Source organism: Semicossyphus pulcher, unplaced genomic scaffold (genome assembly GCF_022749685.1).
Source record: "Semicossyphus pulcher isolate SPU_LCO1_2020_fin unplaced genomic scaffold, fSemPul1.0.p SCAF_4, whole genome shotgun sequence".
NCBI classification, from domain to species: Eukaryota; Metazoa; Chordata; class Actinopteri; order Labriformes; family Labridae; genus Semicossyphus; species Semicossyphus pulcher.
In genome coordinates, this window is record NW_027211715.1 from 27,791,337 (window position 1) to 27,808,643 (window position 17,307).

At 38.8% G+C, this 17,307-nt stretch overlaps 1 protein-coding gene across 2 annotated transcripts; it reads right to left on the reverse strand.

Annotated features, from left to right (window-relative positions):
* Nucleotide 1: 1 nt before the first annotated feature.
* fam102bb (family with sequence similarity 102 member Bb) lies at nt 2–16,498 on the reverse strand. 2 transcript variants are annotated; one of them, XM_069680443.1, is made up of 11 exons: nt 16,256–16,498; nt 11,805–11,925; nt 10,330–10,359; nt 9,820–9,936; nt 9,238–9,284; nt 8,069–8,163; nt 5,468–5,566; nt 3,573–3,807; nt 2,877–3,013; nt 2,188–2,257; nt 2–1,044 (listed from the first exon to the last, which is right to left on the reverse strand). In XM_069680443.1, the coding sequence occupies exons 1-11, from the start codon at nt 16,399–16,401 to the stop codon at nt 1,002–1,004; spliced, it is 1,140 nt and encodes a 379-aa protein (XP_069536544.1). In that variant the 5' UTR covers nt 16,402–16,498; the 3' UTR covers nt 2–1,001. The 2 variants fall into 2 exon arrangements, with proteins under 2 accessions (XP_069536544.1, XP_069536543.1); XM_069680442.1 differs by having other exon boundaries at nt 5,468–5,569.
* Between the last annotated feature and the right edge of the window lie 809 nt (nt 16,499–17,307).

The following is a 17,307-nucleotide window of genomic DNA, read 5'->3' on the forward strand; positions in this document are numbered from 1 at the left end:
TATATGGCTAGAAAATATGACAAAGTTATTTGGTTTCAACTAAATGTGGTGTAACTGCATATGTAGCAGATTACTGCAGACTACTGCAGTGTTTTCTTTAACAATCTTCAGCAGTGTGTCAAACAAATACAAAAAACGATGTCTAATATCACACAGAAGCAGAGCTTGTTCTTCCATTTTCTCCTTGCAAGTACCAACATAGCATTCCTTACAAGAGATTATGTCACATCCCTCCACTCATCCAAGATAACAGGATAACCGTGACTACTACTAAGAGTGGTCTTTCCACATCATCGACACAAACGCACTCACATACAGTCCACATTTACACTTCAAATAGCTCGAGTCTGACACCTCGTCTTTGTAGTAAAATATTCTCAACTTCAATTCACCACGGTTTTGAGAGTGCCAACAACTACAGCTTTTTAGCAGCTTATAGGCTAATATCAAATAGGACATCCTATTTGAGAGGGAAGTCCAAACCAAACACACAGAGAGACAAAAGGAATGTTTAGAAAGCACATACTCCTCTTCAGTGTAGATATCAGTTTGTTCTGATGATGCACACACACAGCCTCTCCTGGTGTCCTCCAAAAGATAGAAAGTTTTAGCGATTTCTTCCGGTTCCTTCTAATTAAAACTGCGGACAGTTTTGGTTGCTGAGTGACAAAGTTGACCTCAAAAGAAGAAGCTAGTCTACTCCCAGAAAACAAGGAGCAGACATTTTCAGTATGTTCATGTTTGATAATTCAAATCTGTATATTTGCACTTAATAGCTGTCTACCTCTTGCTCTTAAAAATCTATCAGAAAGCTACAGTTTCATAAATGAACACAGGAGGGCACTGTTCAAATGCCAACCGTTCACAGAGTGATCAGGAAGGACACAGTGCTGATCAGGTAACGTGTGTGCTGTAGGAATGCAGATTGAAACGGACACAACCTTACATCCAGTTCTTTTTCATGTAAGCAGTGTCAGTCCACCTCTGAGAAGCTGCAGGTCTTAGCGCTTTATCACCACCTGCTCGTACGCTCCAGCTCCAACCCTGAGATGACAAGAAAGGAAAGAATTAGCAACACATCAGACAGTAGGGGAGACATCTTACAATGCATATTGTGCTGAATTTGAGCAGGGCAGGATGTGCTGCACATAGGATCAGTTTGCTTGTTTCAAGGATGTTTTTGTGCTTTTTGGAATTTGGGTGGTTGTTCTGTGAAGGGGAAATATGCGAACGAGCCGGAGAGGTTGCTTTGTTGTTGCTGAAGATGAGAAGTAGACTGTTTGTAGTGGACAGGAGGAGGTCAGAGTCCATCAACATAAGTACCTCTAGTGACAGCCAAGTAGGGTTAACCACACACACACTTCTTTGCTATTGGTTGAGGATATGATTTCGCCAGTCAAAGCAATTAAAACTCTAACTAAGTGAAAATCAAGAACCTTCTTTGCCATCCCAAGCAATTTTTTTAATCAGCACTTTGGCTCACATGGGATAGAAGTGAAGGGGAGGTGAATATTAACCAGTGTTAACTTTGAGCAAGTGTGACAGTGCCCTAATCCTGTCTGCTTCTGTGCTGCTAACTCCTCTCCAGTTAGTTATCTTCTTTTCTACACTTTCCCAACTTGCTGAGCCTTATAAATTGCTCATGCACATATAGCAGTTTTTTTTGCCTCTTTGAATCTGAATAGTTTGTGCAAAATATAATGAAAATCCTTCAGATAGTTGTGGATGTTTGGACAAACAAACTACATGCCAAGACAGCAGTTTTTTTTGACTCTTTATATATCTTCTATGAAGAACAACATACAATATGACTTCAGTTCAGGGCTGCACAGTAGTGCAGTGATTAGTGCTGTTGCCTCACAGCTAGAACGTTAATAGTTCAAATCCTGACAAAGTGGGCCTTTCTGTGTGGAGTTTGCATGTTCTCCCCGTGCATGTGTGAGTTCCCTCTGGGTACTCCTGCTTCCTCCTACAGTCCAAAGACATGCTCAACAGGTTAATTGGTGACTCTAAATTGTCGCAAGTTTGAGTGTAAGCGTGAAAGGTTGTCTGTCTCTATGTGTCAGCCCTATGATTGACTGGTGATCAGACAGCTGGGATAGGCTCCAGCCCCGCCGCGACCCTGAACAGGATAAGCGGTGTAGATAATGGATGGATGTGACTTCAGTTCAGGGAATATACGCTCACCTGGTGGGAAGGTGATGGCTACCAAGGGCTGTACTTCCACCAGGGCCAACAAACAGACGTAAGCCTTCCTCTGAAACAGACACAGTTGTAGTAACATTCAGTCAGTACAGAGCACACACACATCCTCCTGTATAATTTCTGTCGTGAGATGCCGCCAGTTGCTAGGCAATCTAAAAATAATCATGTATTGACAGCAGCTTTCTTTTCCTATCTTTGAGCTAGATGAGACCTTGGAAAGAAAAGCAATGCCCTGCTCCCTAAAGTACACAGTTCCCTAAAGTACATGGGGTACCAAAATACTGTTCATTATTTTCTAATGCAAAGAAGCTGTAAATTTAACAAATGCAGTGGGGCTTCAGAGTAGGGCGTAGGATGCAACTAAAGATGAATTGATACCAATTTAATATATTTAGTTGAATGTAGAGCTGAAACATAGATTATAGTTTATAGTCAGAAAATAAGTTTGAAAATTACTTTTCAAACATTTTCTGAAACGCGATTATGAATGTGATGGTCTCACCTTGGCCTGTGACATTTTATAGAAGAAACAATAAATATTCAGTAGATAAATCATCAAAAAAATAACTTTTGCAAAACAGTTTTCAGAGTTTCAGAGAACATAAACTAATTTAATATCCCAGATATTATAAAGGCAGATATGACAGTTGAGATTGTGATTTGTAGCCTACCTTCAGCACTGGAGTCCAGCAGGCTCGGTGTGAAGTCTTGACTCTGGATAATCTTTTCCACGACATCGTCAGCATCCACCCGTGTGTCGTCCATTCTCTTTAGCTGTGACTCCATGGAGTCCTGCTTCACAGGGTGTCTGAGGGGAGGATACAGGAGATTCATTTTGTCTTTTTGACAAAAATCCAAACTCCAAAAGTACATTGACCCGCTCCTTTGTCTGCCACTGTACTATCAGGATTTCTAAGCTTTTAATGTAAAATAGTAACTTACTGTTTCTATAAGCTGAAAAACTACTTCCAGGGTCTTCAGTTTGAAAAACGAATCATGCTTGAACATATTTAGATCCCACAAACACGACTTAGTTTTTCTAAACAATAAGAGCCCCTATTGAGACCACATAATGAAAGCACAGATGCTCTTCCTCTGTGCTGCCTCAAAGCTTTTTACTGCATGACAGCTGCTTCCTGTAATGTGACACACCCCTTGTGTGCGATTAAACTGAGAGTTCAGTTTATAAGAGAGTTCTTGAAATTAACTTTATGCTACTCTGTTTTGTTCTCATTACCTACAAAAAAGATGTTACTATGTTTGACTTGATGGCTGCATATTCTTCATTTAATAGGACTGTGGCAATGACTACATCTTTATGTACTTTTTATAAATCACACTACTTGCCAAATGACCTAGAGACTTACCTGTTGAGTCGTTCACAGGATGAGGCACTCTGTACTGGTGTACCCACTGGGTTGCTAGTGGTGGCTGTTGGGACTGGGTGTTCAGGTAGAGCAGGGCAGGGTCTGGACTCTCTGTCCCGGTCTTCACTGGGTTCTGGGATGCTGCCGATGCCCGTTGAGGCGCTGCCCACTGAGTGGTTTCTCCTATGACTGAACTCTGACATGCTGGAGGAGCGGGAGTGACCTGTGCTGTAGCCTGAAAGAGATGGGCAATGACTTGAAATGTGGGAGCAGTTCCTTAACCAGTCAGAATATATTTTGAGACCACTTCGGAGCAGTAAAAACAAGTTGTGATAACAACATTGACACATCACCTTTTAGGTTGATACGGTGAAGTTGGTGGAAAACAACTTACACATGCAGCAGTATTGTTTAATTGGATTTGTGTTACTGCACCCCTGGTGAATTTATGTCCAGTTCCTACATTCTTTTGGCTCTATTAAACCCTAAGGAATATATTAGACTCTTACGCTGATTAATGCTAAACCTCTTTCAAAAACAACATAGAGCATTCAGCATTCAGAGTGAACCAAAACATTGCAGGCTGGAAAGCTAAATATTGAGTGGAAACTTGCCATAAAGCTCCACAAATCCGAGGAGAGATTCAGATTTGGAGAATATTTTTTTGACGGTTCATTGAATCAAGTGACTTAATATGATTTGTTAACATGTTGCTTTATAGCTACGTTAAATAAAATGTTTAGAGCAACGTTGATGTTTTTAGAATTATTTCATCATACCTTTTCTCTTTAAGAGTCAATGGAAATGTATCTTTGACCAGCAGCTCTCTATATTTAGACATCTCTGCTACACTGTCCTATAGGTCAATCGTGGTCATGTAATTCAATAATAACAGACTGCTGATTTGCTGCCTTGAGGTAAACTTTGAAGCACTTTGGTTCAAGTTCTATACACTGTAAAAGTATTTAACATTTATCATTCTTCTTGGTTAATGCATCAGTAATGTTTTCAGTGATGTTAAGTAACTGTATGCCCTGATAAATCCTGCAAAGATGTATTGTAGCATGAAAGAACTTGCAACCACATGCTACTGAGATACATTCATAACATTACACATTTACACTGACACAGCAACAGAGGTCTAATTTGCACTTAAACATTATGAGGATCAATATTACATGTGCACATATATTCTTCCTTTATAGGAAGACAATTGTAGAAGTAGATCCAGATGTACCAATGTATAAAAATACTTGGTCAAACATCAATGATTTTTCAAATAAGGCATTATACAGCATAAATGTTTTGCTGTGCTGTTGAGTAAATTTGCAACTGACAGTGTGTTTAAAGATTTAGCAGTGCAGTGACACTCACGTGCTGTTCTTTTCTACAGGAAGCTATTTCAAGCATGATACGTCTCAGGGCATTTGTTCACAACAGCCATTGAAGAGCAAACTTTCTGCACACCAGGTTCAAATAAATCTATCATGAGTTCCATGTGGCAGGAAATACATTTTCTAATTCAAGATTAGCGAGCCATTAGAGCTGTCCTCAGTGCATCTCTCTGCTTCCTCTGATCTTTTATTACTGACATCTGATCTGCAAGTAATGGAAACTCAAGCTCCAGGTTTGAACTGCTCCGGTGGAGTGTTGCTGGAGAATAATTTTATCACTTCCCTCCTTAGTCAAAGGGTCTCAGTTTGACCTTACACACATTTGCAACAGTAAAAAATGATTTTAGAAGCGCAAAACATTCATGTTCTATATTTGAGGCTGGAAACAAAGAACTTAGTTTTAATTCTGTCAATCAAAAAGCCAGCCTTCCACCACTGCCAGGTCAACAACAGTAAATCAGAAACAATTAACATCATTTTGTAAATGTTGGGAACTCGTACCTGAAAGTTTGGACTGTTGGCTGGCGTAGCTGGATGTTCGTGAGTGGCCACAGCCCCCAAGATCATCAGAAACTACAGGACACTTCCCTTCTCGACTCTCTGCTGGATTAGAAAGAACAAAAAGACATTTACAGCTTTTCTTAGGCCAATTCATAGAGGAAAAACTGGTGCCAAAACTAGTGTGAAACCTGTCAAGGCCCCCGCTGTGTACTCGCCATGGCATATTTTCAGCTTAATATTAGTGAGGTATGGATAGTGGTGTAGTGAATGAAAGCATCTTATTTCTGCCAACTGAAAGCACTTACAACAGCAGATAAAACTCCTCTCTTTCACCCACACACCATCCTTTAGTTCATTTTCCCTCAGTTAATGAGCCATAGACCATAGTTGGAGAAGTAGTTGGGTTGTGCCAAAAATAAACATATTTAGAAGAATGGCTGGGAGTCACAAGAATACAAAATATTTCAGCTACACAAACAGTATCAAAGCTCAGGTGGTTCTGCAGCCTAAAGGAAATCATGCAAAGAATATCTGTGTGACTGAAGAGGAAAATATAACCCCAACCACCTACCACAGCAACTTAGCTTTTTCAAAACACATGCAGCAGCACAACAACATGTGAGAGCTGAGCTGCCAGCAAGTAGAACAGTTCACACAATTCAAATGTCTGCAGGAAAGGAGGAACAGTCCTCTTCCTCAGCAAAACAGCTGAAAATACAAAACATTCAAAGAGTTATTTACCCTGCGATGCAAAGGTGGATCAAATGCAACCTGAGTATTTCTCCCAAAATCTTGCTCACAGATGTATTTTCAGCGGGTTATATTCCAGCTATTCTCAAAAATTGATGTTTTACATTCCCAAGTGAAAAGAACAGAATGTAACATCTGTCCAATGCAATGTGAAATGTATTACACCAGTGTGAAAAGATCACTGCTAGAAACAGGAAGTCTTACATGCAAATCTGTCTTTACCTTTTCTTTAAAAATGAGGTAATTAGGAAATAACCTTAACAAATCTTTATAATTCTTGTGTAAAAATTAAGTGGTTATTAGATGCAAAATTTGCATATTATGAACAATAACTGTTAATTCTAATTTTAAAGCATGTCATGTGTCACCCACTAATATAAGCTTGTAGGTTTGGGTGACCTCTGCATCCCAGGGTTAACAAAATATCTCTTATTTAGGAAGACAAGCATGCATAAAATGCATCTACAAATAAGTAACACAATAATTGCTAAATATTAAACTCCCATTTCAACTGATACTACTGAAACACAACTGCATATACCCTGCACACATGCACAGCTGATGTTGTGGTGGGAAACCTCATGGTCTTCAACAGACAAATACACACTCTGCAAACATATAACCCCCCGCCCCCCAAACAGACTTGCACACAGTCCTATTTTTAACCATTCAAGAGCCCACAGGGTGGAAGCAGATTGTAGCTAATCTAAAAGAGAACTAGTTTAAATTATAAATGAAAGAGCTGCACTACACTCTGAAGCTTACTGGAGGAACAAGCATCCAATAGTGCCATGTGTTCGCCCATGAACACACACACAGAACAAGTGAGAGAGGGGGTAAAACAGGAGAGTGAAATGCAGCAGAAAGGGGCAGCTGGAAGAGAAATGTTCTCAATGTGCTGGATGGTAGATAAAAAGCAGTGGTATGTAGTATGAGTGCATTGGGTCCACACACATAGGAAGAATCAGACAAGTTACCAGAACTGCCACCTTTAGCTTATCCAATAATAATAAGAGCTGAACTGCAAAAAATGTCTGTTGTTCACTGTATATGTAAATGTGGTCACAAATAAGGCTTTCTCTCTTGTGACATTAAAGCCTTTCAGTTATTTACCTGTGTTAAACTTTTAATAATATAGAACAGAAGCAGGTAATAATTGTTTTGTACCATCAGCAAGAGCTTTCAACGTTGGTATACCAGGAGCCCAAGGGTGAAGTGCAATATGCCTAATAGGCAGGGGTTATGTAATTTACATTTACTTGCGATAAACTGCCAAGGTGTTATAAAGCATTATTTATTTAAATATAACAAAGCACTCTATTTGAAAGCACGACTTACAATAAATTATGTCCTTCCCATTCAGAAAGAGTTAGATAATATCCACTCTAAAATTATGAAAGTAACCAAATAAGCAACTCTAAATCGTTTTGTTTTCTTTGTTGGTTGGATCTGCTAGCTCCATAGCCAGATATATTTGCTACTGCCATGTGGACAGGAACTTACCGAAATAAAAATTAGTTTAAGCCTTGTGATTACCAGCCAAATTCCGCGAAGGATTATTTTTGCTGTCCAAAACATTATTAGGGATGAGTCAGCATTATACCATTGTTTATCCAAACCAATTATTAACTAGGTGTAACATAGCAAAGGACAGCACATCAGAAAACTGTAAGGTGGTTACAGTATCTGTTAGACAATATAAGAACAAGAATGCAAAAGGAGAACAAAACTCAAACTCAACACTAGCTAAGCATGCTAAGAGTGCTCAATCAGATGCCTGTAAATAGTGGTAAAAGGGAAAGGGATGACTAAGCAGAGCAGGGGAGTGTAATGTGGCGTGATTGGTCTCACCAGAACAGCCTTTCTGTGAGTCTCCTCCCCTCCTCTCCTCCAGCAGGCTCTCTCCATCCCCCTGGATCCCGATCACTGTGGCTGTGGAGGGAGGCCTGAGGACAGAGGAAAGACAATAGTGCTTTTTCTCCTCTCTTTTTTTACTACAGTGTGTCAGCTATTTAAATCATTTCTATGAAAAAGGAAGGAGCAAGGAAGGGAATTAAACAAAACGAGAAATTGGGGGAGAAAGGATTAAAAGACTTAAAAAAAACAACAGAGTATTAAGTGAGGTTATAACAAATTCAAATTGAGTATTCCATAGCTAAAATGAGTAAACTGTAGAATATACCCAGTATTTATATACAAGATGAAATAGAAGAAGCTTTCGGCATTAGCATAAAGGCTACTGAATAATTTCTAGGTCAAATTTCACCCTGGGGTGAGGCAGAATCTCTCTCTGTATGTATGTATGTATGTGACATACTTTCACTGTAAAGAATTTCTACTAGAAGAACTAGTGGGACAACTTACAGCTTATTACTTACAGGATGAAATAAATCAGTGCTTTGGATGTGGAAAATTTGATTAGCTAACAGTTAATAAGGTTTGCACAATTCTGTATCGTTTGGTTCCCATGAACCTTTCCAAACCGAGTTGATCAAAGCACAATGTTGCCAAGTCCAAGTACCACACCTACCACAGTATTCTTGGAACAACTCCAAAACTTATGGTGCCAGCAGTAGATATCCAGCCAGAAATCTGATCTTATCTTAGATTTGATGTTTTAACTTTGGCTCATAAAACTTGTTTTTTCATTTTTGCTTTTACTCTACTTTCTTTATAATAGTAGAGATGCAGCAATAAAGAATGTGTTGAAGAAGGAAAAGTAAAGGACACACCTGTGCTTAAATAACAGCTTTTTGTATAGAGCAAAGCAATATCTTTTTAAATGACAGTCTGGTACATGTTAGTGGGTTGCTTAGGGTTTTTTAGGGAACAGTATATATCAAAATCAGGAGAAGAAAAATTCCTTTGATTCAAATTGTATGGATAAAAATCATGAAAAAAAATCTCAGACTTAACTGTAAGTTGGCTGACAGTGACACCAACCCAGACTGACACATTCCTTATGAATAGAAAGCAGATGTAGCACTGTATTTAAGTTGCAAAACGCTACTTTCACTTACGTTTTAAAACAGGGATCCCCTGACATGAGCTGCGTACTGATGATAACCTATGAAAAGAAAGAAAGACTTCTTATTAGTCCATTCAGGTTTGATTTGCATGCATTCTTCAAGAAAGAAAAGAAAGATGTCTTGGTTCAAGTACACTTTATCCCAACTTGTAAAAAATCAAATTGGCAATCTTTTAACAAGCTGCTGATTAAAAACTATGAGGACTCTGCACTCATTAACTGAAAATAAATATTTTTTTCTTTTCTGTTACTTAGTTTTCTGAAAAATTAGGGACTCTGATCATGGTGGAATAAAGGAGATAATGGATATAGAAAGCCCCATATCTGCATTTGCCTTTTTTCCACAGTTAATACAGCTCTTTTTCTTTAGTGGCTTATTTCTGGCTATAATCTAAAGAACTACTGGGGGACCTAGCTATTGTTGTGTGCAACCCTAGGAATTTATGCAAAACATTTTCCATGTCTAGTTCTGAGCTGAGGGAAATACCGGGCTTGTATTCAAAACACGCTGGCATCTTCCTAAAGCAGGCAAATACAGACAGGTGTGGCTGCTTTACCGGAGCTTCAATGTTACCTTGAGAATAGAGTTATCCTGGCGAGTATTTTTGGTATCGTAGCCTTCCAGCAGACATCTGCGGGTTGTATTCCCTGAGCCGGCAAACTCTGCTAAATTCAGATCTGCAAAACCGAGCTGAAGGAGAAAGAATGACAACGGGTGAACTTTGTTGTCTCACAGGAGACAGTGTTGCACTGTCAGCACTGTGACGAGCTCTGGATGTTGCATGACAGAGGTCAGACATGAGAGACACTTTGGAAAAGTTGAACAATATTAACACGTCTGACAACTAGTTTTTAATAAAACTTGGAAGTTTTAGTTTCAGCATGGTCAGTAAATAATTACTTTTAAACATTGAAAGCAAAGATCAGATGACATAATGAGCCAACCTGCAGGCAGTGAAGGCCATCTGTTTGCTACGGGCTCACTTGGCTGTCAACGTAAATATGGCTGATTACTGTAAATCTAGGAGGCATGGAGGCTGGGTTAAAGGATGGGGGTTAGATATAATAAGTATATGTGAATTACCTTTGCATATGCCTTTCCACCTTTCAGCTCCTGGAAAAGAGAAGCATTAACATTTAAATGAAGATGCTTCTCAAGGTTTTAAATCCTCAAGTCATGCTTCCTTTAAGGATGATAAAGTCAAAAAAGATCATCTGTCTGTCAATTAAAGTTGTAATCTCGAAGATCTCAGTTACGTTCTCTTTGGCGGCACCTATGGCGATAAACGGTAATTGCGGGAGCACACTTCCCAGATATCCAGACAGTGTTGCATGTGTGAAGTCCACAGTTGGCTCCGGTTGTGACTCGATTTGATTTTCCTCGCTGACGGTCGCTTTCCTTTTTAGTTTGCCTTCATCTGAGCGTCAAGTTTGTTTCTTTTTCTTTGGTTTTTCACTTATTTTTGAAGTTGTATCTGTAGTCATCCATCTTTTCTTTGTTTGTTCAGCCATAGTAGATTACTGTTTACTCGCAACACTTGCAGAGAGCGGAAAAGCAGCCGCTTAGCTCCGCCTACCCTCTCTGGCAGACCAACCACTGCTGGCTGATGGAAAACGCGTCACTAACTGGGCGCCGCTTGTGATTTTTTCAGCAAAAGTCGCACCAGACACCAAGTCTGTAATTCTGCAAATGCAAAGGCTTTCATCAGTGGGCCATAGGCTCAGTCACCATTGTGTTACCTCATGCAGCGATAGATAGTGACTTAACAGGCATTTATTTACATGAAAATCTTCAAGATTATTACTTTAAGTTGTAGATCCATAATTCTTGGATGGGGCAAGGATAATGTAGTAAGTTATCCTAATACTGTTCTGATGAACTGTAAGATCAAACTATTAAAAATTAACACTGGACAATTTTCCGTCTTGTTGGGTCTTCATGGTAGCTAGAGGCAACTGCTTGACATTTTAAAGTCCTTTACCAAAATCCTGGTAAAGGGAGTCACTGGAGAAAGAAAAATAATTAAGGGTTTCTTGGTATTTGACATACTTGGTGTCCTATAACAAGAAGAGCAGAGTACACTAGAAATAGCTCACAGATACGATATGCATACACAACACACGTTTCACCAGGAAGCCTTAATCAGCCTTATTCATTTCCTCGTTTTTTCTCCTTATATCGTCAAAAACTTTAATATCAGGAAACAAGATGTGATTAAACAACTCAAGCCAAAGGTTAAAACATAGCAAACAGAGGTAAAATATTACAAAGTGATGAGTCTGTTTTCTACAGAGTGCAGTGATTGCTAAGAACATTTCAATCTCATATTTCTATATACCACATTAAAGTCCATGTAAGCAATACCAAAATTAAACCCTGTGACAGCAGTTTTGTGAGCAAGGAGACTGCCTTTTATTGTAGCGTTGTTCTAACAAGGACATGAACAATAGCCTTTATTTTTGCATTAAAACCTCACCTGATGCATCCTTAACTTGAAACTTTCATATTTAAAAGCAAAGCATCAGTTTATTCAATTTGTAGGAGGCCAAATACTGTACCTTTCTGACTGACACGCGACACACACAGGGATCCAGTACACCCGTCCCTGCATTTGCGCTCATCTTGCAGGGAAAAGAGAACCGTTTCCTCCATCGAACACAGTTGGCCTGCACCGGCTCCCTGAAAGGGGAAATCACAAAGACTTAGATCATCTTTGAGCGCTCTGAAAAGGTCAGACAACAGCCATTCGTGTGCTCTTAAAGGCCAGTATACTGCTGGTTGTTGGGCCACTTCAGATAATGCTTTCAGATTTAAATGAGTTCAGATTGCTGCAAATACCGGTCGGATCTGGGATGTCATGCCCTGTGTAACTCAATTATTCTAACTGAAAAGCTGGTTCATTTCCTTTTTGAAGTTTGGAAAATTTAGGCTACATTCTAACCTCTAATTAACTGTTTGACTTGGTATCAGAATTGTAAAGCAGAATTGTCTGTAGAATGGTTATCAAAATAAAATACAAAACGACAATAAAAAGGCTAAGATTGATGTGAAACCTCCATATTTTTTAGTTCTGAAAAACTACTTATCAAATGTAAATACCTTCCAGCCACTGACAAATGAACATTCAAATTCAGGGCACACCTTGTAGATTATTATTACATTTTACCGGCATTTGTCTGCTGACTGGTGCTCATTTCCCATCCAACAATCCTCACGTCTCTTCCTTGCCTAAGGCGTTTGATTCAAGCTGCCAATACTAGCTTATGTCCTTAGCCTCTGATTTTTCTGGCCACTTAATGAACAAGCTAGTTAATCACAGTCCTTTTTTTCACCTATTGATTTATGTTTCTGCTGAATCCAAAGGTTACGCTGCACACATCCTGGGCCAATAACTAGAGGTTAAAATGAGGGTGAGGCGTAGCCTGCTGTCAGTGAAAGGATGGGATGAAATGAAAGAGAAGAGAGCGTGTATGCGTGGGCAGCATTACGATACCCCAGATGGCTTCTCCCTCTCTCTCTCACACACACACTGCCATCCTCCTCTCTCCCACTCACCAACCAACTCCTGTCTGTTAAGACAGCCCAGATGCCATTCATTCCTATCCCTTTAAATGGATTTCAATACAAGCAGAGTTGATGGATTGCCTCTTTAATACAAAAGTTTGCATCTGAAGTGGTGACAAAAAGAGGAAAACACTAAGAGATACAGACAAGTAATGTTGTAGTAGAAAGAGGTGAGACTTAAACGATTAACAGGGTGTGCAGATCCCTGTACAGATGGTTAAGGCTGACTGAATATACAGGCCTATGTTCTGCACTGCTTCCCTGACTCACTATAAATAAAAAGCAGCAGATGCGTGACCAATGTTCTACAAACGCTGACTTCATCCTCCCAGAGTCGGAGAGGGAACTCCCAGCCAGCTGCACACTCTGTGCTTTGGGAATTCTGGCTCGATTGCACGTGCTGTAACTCACAGCACTTTTCTGCTCAGCAAAATAATAGAAGTGAGTGAAATGAAGTCGGTTTTTAGACACAAGCTGGGCTCTCATCTCTATACATGGGTCAGATATCTTGTTAAACCACAGCTGCTCTTCTTTTAAAGGCAGCTGTGGTCAGACTTTGTGCCAAATAGACTCTCTAACAAACATTGTTTCATAGATTTTTATGTTTTCCCATGTCTGGCGGTAATGAAAACATCAAGTTTGTTGCATAAAGTGTTATACTTTAAAAGTAACCTTATATAACAAGGGAATCTTGCTTTGGGCAGAAACAATGGAGCTGCTCTGATGTCAAGCCACACCAAAGGAAAAGAAAGACTCATAAAACAACAGTCCTCACTTCCCTTACACTCACAGTTTGGATGAGTCAAAAGAGTGTCAGAGGAAATCTAGTTAAGGGGTTTAATAAGTCAAACTGCAGCAGAAAAATGTATTTTAATGACACAGACAACCTATTCTGCTAGCTTAGACATTTCAGCCCCAGAACAGGACGTCTTAATTATAATTTGAACTGTTTGAACCTAATTGTGAGGGAAGGGATTAAAGAACCTCTTACTGTGTTTCTTCACTTGAATTTAGCTATATTAAAAAGTCTTTAATGCCATGACCTTTGAAGCATTCTGATTCGGTACAAAACACTGGGCCTTTCTATTTAGCAATTTTATAAGAGCAAACAGGGGGGCTTGTTATATAATCAGGGGGAAGCCATATGATCCTTACAGCCTCACTCCAAAACAAATGCTTTCCCCTCAGTCTAATGTCTAATTCACGAGAGAATACCCAAATCAGATTACAGTGGAGAGGACTGTCTGTGCTTGTTTCAACTTGCCAGCAGTGATAGTGTCATTAATTTATTATCATGACACTGCTTAGACCTCAGGCTGATTCTGAATAATGGCTACAGAGTCATTTCCTTCTATGGACAATTATTGGTGTCTCATCATCTATTCCTTTTAACAACCATTACAGTGTTAACATCAATCAATAAACATGAAACAGCATTATCACGTCATATCAGTTATACAGGGCGTTATTTGCAAATACAGCTTAAATGATTAATCAATTAATCCACTGGGAGAGATTTCTCCAAAAGTGTTGCCCTGTATTAGACTGTATCATAACCAGTTAAAAACTACTCACAGTAGGTTTTAAGACATTTTAATAAGATAAGTCACCCACAATGTTGGGCTCTGGTGTCCTCTGATTCCAAATGTGACTATTAACTGGTTTTCTTAGTCTTCCATGATAATAAATTAACTATCTTTTGGTTTAAGACCAAAGCAGCAATAATAAGATCTTATCTATGAAAATAAATTGGCAGCTACTTTTGATAATCAAATATTCATTTAGCATATAGCCTACAGTATATAAAATTCCAGCTTGTCAGTTGTAAGGATTAGCTGCTTTTGTTAGTCTTTGTGCATTAGTAAATTCAATAACTTTGGGGTATGACACTGTTGGTTGGAGGAAAAAAGCAATAAGAAGACAACTCCGTGGGCTTTAAGAAACTGTAATGCACATTTGCCATCTGTATGTGACATTTTAATGACCAAATTATTACTCAAATAATCTTAGCTCTAATCTCAATAATAAAACTTGAAGTCAGTTGCAGCCCTAAAATCTTTTACATTCAATCAATAAGCAGTGAGTGATAAAATTCACTTTAACTGTAACTTATGTGTACAACTCCAAAACAGGTTTTGTAATAGCATTATTATGACACTACAGTTGGGCGCAGGTGACTCTAAAAAATAAGTATGTTGTAATTTCCTCTACTGGCACACTATTTGGTAATAGAGCCCAACATATTGGATTTTGAAAGCAGGTTTAACTTCATCAAGTACCAATATGACTGCAGACATAGTGAGTTTTTTTTTGCAATTTTGCAAAAAGTTGATTTCAAAGCAATAACACTATGCAAAGTTACTAAGAAGGCTGCTTTCTTAAACATAACGTTTGAGATTTTTAAGACTATTGTACAAAGTTCTAGTTTCTTGATGTTCTAGTGAGGTCCATCGTCTGCTCATCTGTGATGCTCTGCAACAAGTGCTGCAGACAGTGCTGAGAGTAATGTAAATAATGGAGTCGGAGCATGCTTTGCTGGACAGACTAGTAATGACCTCTCTGAAGCCTCAAGTGTATATATTCTGTAATAAAAGTTTTTTTTTTTTTTACATTGGTGCTTATTATAAAACATATACACCAATACCAACATATCTGTGACAGGCCCATATCCACCAGACTATATCGGCCAAACAATTTATCTGTCGAGCTCTATTTGGTATCACATTTTTTTGTTAATAAACCCTTGTAGTTTAAACACGTGTAAAGCTGCATTAGTATGAGACAGACATTGTATCAAACTCTTTCTATTCATTAACACAACAAAATATTTCCAATTATAACAGAAAATACTTGGGACAGCACTGCAGATAACTTTTAGGGGTTTACAACAATACACTCCTTGTAATTGCCTGACTAGTAACAAACCAAAACAGGTTAACATTAAGCTGGACACTTTCCACGTACTTCGATGACCAAAGACCACCCATTACCTAAGTGACTGTATTGATTAGGCTGCCTATATAGAGGAGCCGTGTGTAGCTTTGTAGCAGTTATGTGACAAGTCAGCAGGCTACTCATATCACAGTAATCGATTCCACAACCAGCGAGGAAGTTAGCCTGTGAAATGCAACCAGATGTCGCCTTGAACACGAAGAAAATGCCAACTAATTGCACTTATTGTCGCATATAATGATTGGTTTACAACCTGCCTCGAATGACTGTTCAAACGGCTTCGAATGTAATGTAACGGTCAATAAAAACCGTTACAGTGGCAGACAAGTGACTAACGTTAGCTAGTTTCTTACGTTAGTCATGAAGCCTGTTAGCTTGTTAGCTTAGAATGTAACATTATAGGCGAAAGCTCCTAAACTAATTTAACCTTCGAGCGACAGAAACCGAGTTTAATATAAGTTTTTATAAAAGTATTAAGAGCAAACATCCTTACCGTGAAGACTCCTCGGAGAAGCCACCGTCCAGCAGTCTGACTTTACAAAAGAGGACACCGTTGACAAAGGGGACCGACGAGAGCTCATCCAGCTCAAAATCCACCTTAAACTTGAATTTCTTCTTTTTCATCATCATTAAATCCATACACGGAATCAGTAATCTTGAGAAGATGCCCCAATCTCGCCAGTCGCTGACATTACAGCCCCATTGTGTTGTATTATGGACACAGTGTTGTGGGAGGACGGTGAAGCTGCTGGTGACAACAGTCAGTCAAATCGTGACACTAACCGAAAACCATTTAGGAGAGCTCTTTCCTGTTGTGAATTTTCAAAATAAAATCACAGGCTTTGAAACCCAACCACAAGGTAAGATTGTCCCTGTGGAAGAAATTAAAATTGGTTCTGAATTCAAATTAGTTCTGAATAACTGATCCAAACAGCCATAATGATGGGTAGATACTTTACTTAGGGGATGGAGAAAGACAGAAGCTCCTTAGTATGGAGAATGGTTCACTGAACTTGGGAAGGTGGCTTCATATGAGCAACCTTTCTATAGACAGGATGATAGTTGGGAGGACTACCTGCTAAAATGGGAAAAATACCAGGTCTTAATTTCAAAGCATCTAAGATACTGATAAAAACGATTTATTTATTCTTGTCTCCACCTATATGTACATGTTAGAAACCCCAGATGCCACTGGTGGGTCTGGAGGTTTTTTGTTTTTGTCTTTCCTTTTTCTTTTTTTGTCTCTTTACAAAGGTATCCTTATTCACCTTTTTTTCCTGTCATGTTAATATTATGTTAATGTTGATATCTGTCTCTGTTCAATAAGCTAAGCCTCATAATTGTACAAAGTTGAAAGTTCTATATCTGAGTGTACAAAAAAGGAAAAAGGCAATAAAATATAAATCATAAAAAAAATGCTCTGAATTACAAATTTATTCTGCAATATATTAATATTTTATTTATATACACTTATGTAAACTGACGTTGTTGATCTCAACCTGATATATTGTAATCGCATGGCTCTATCAAGCAGATATCTTTCAA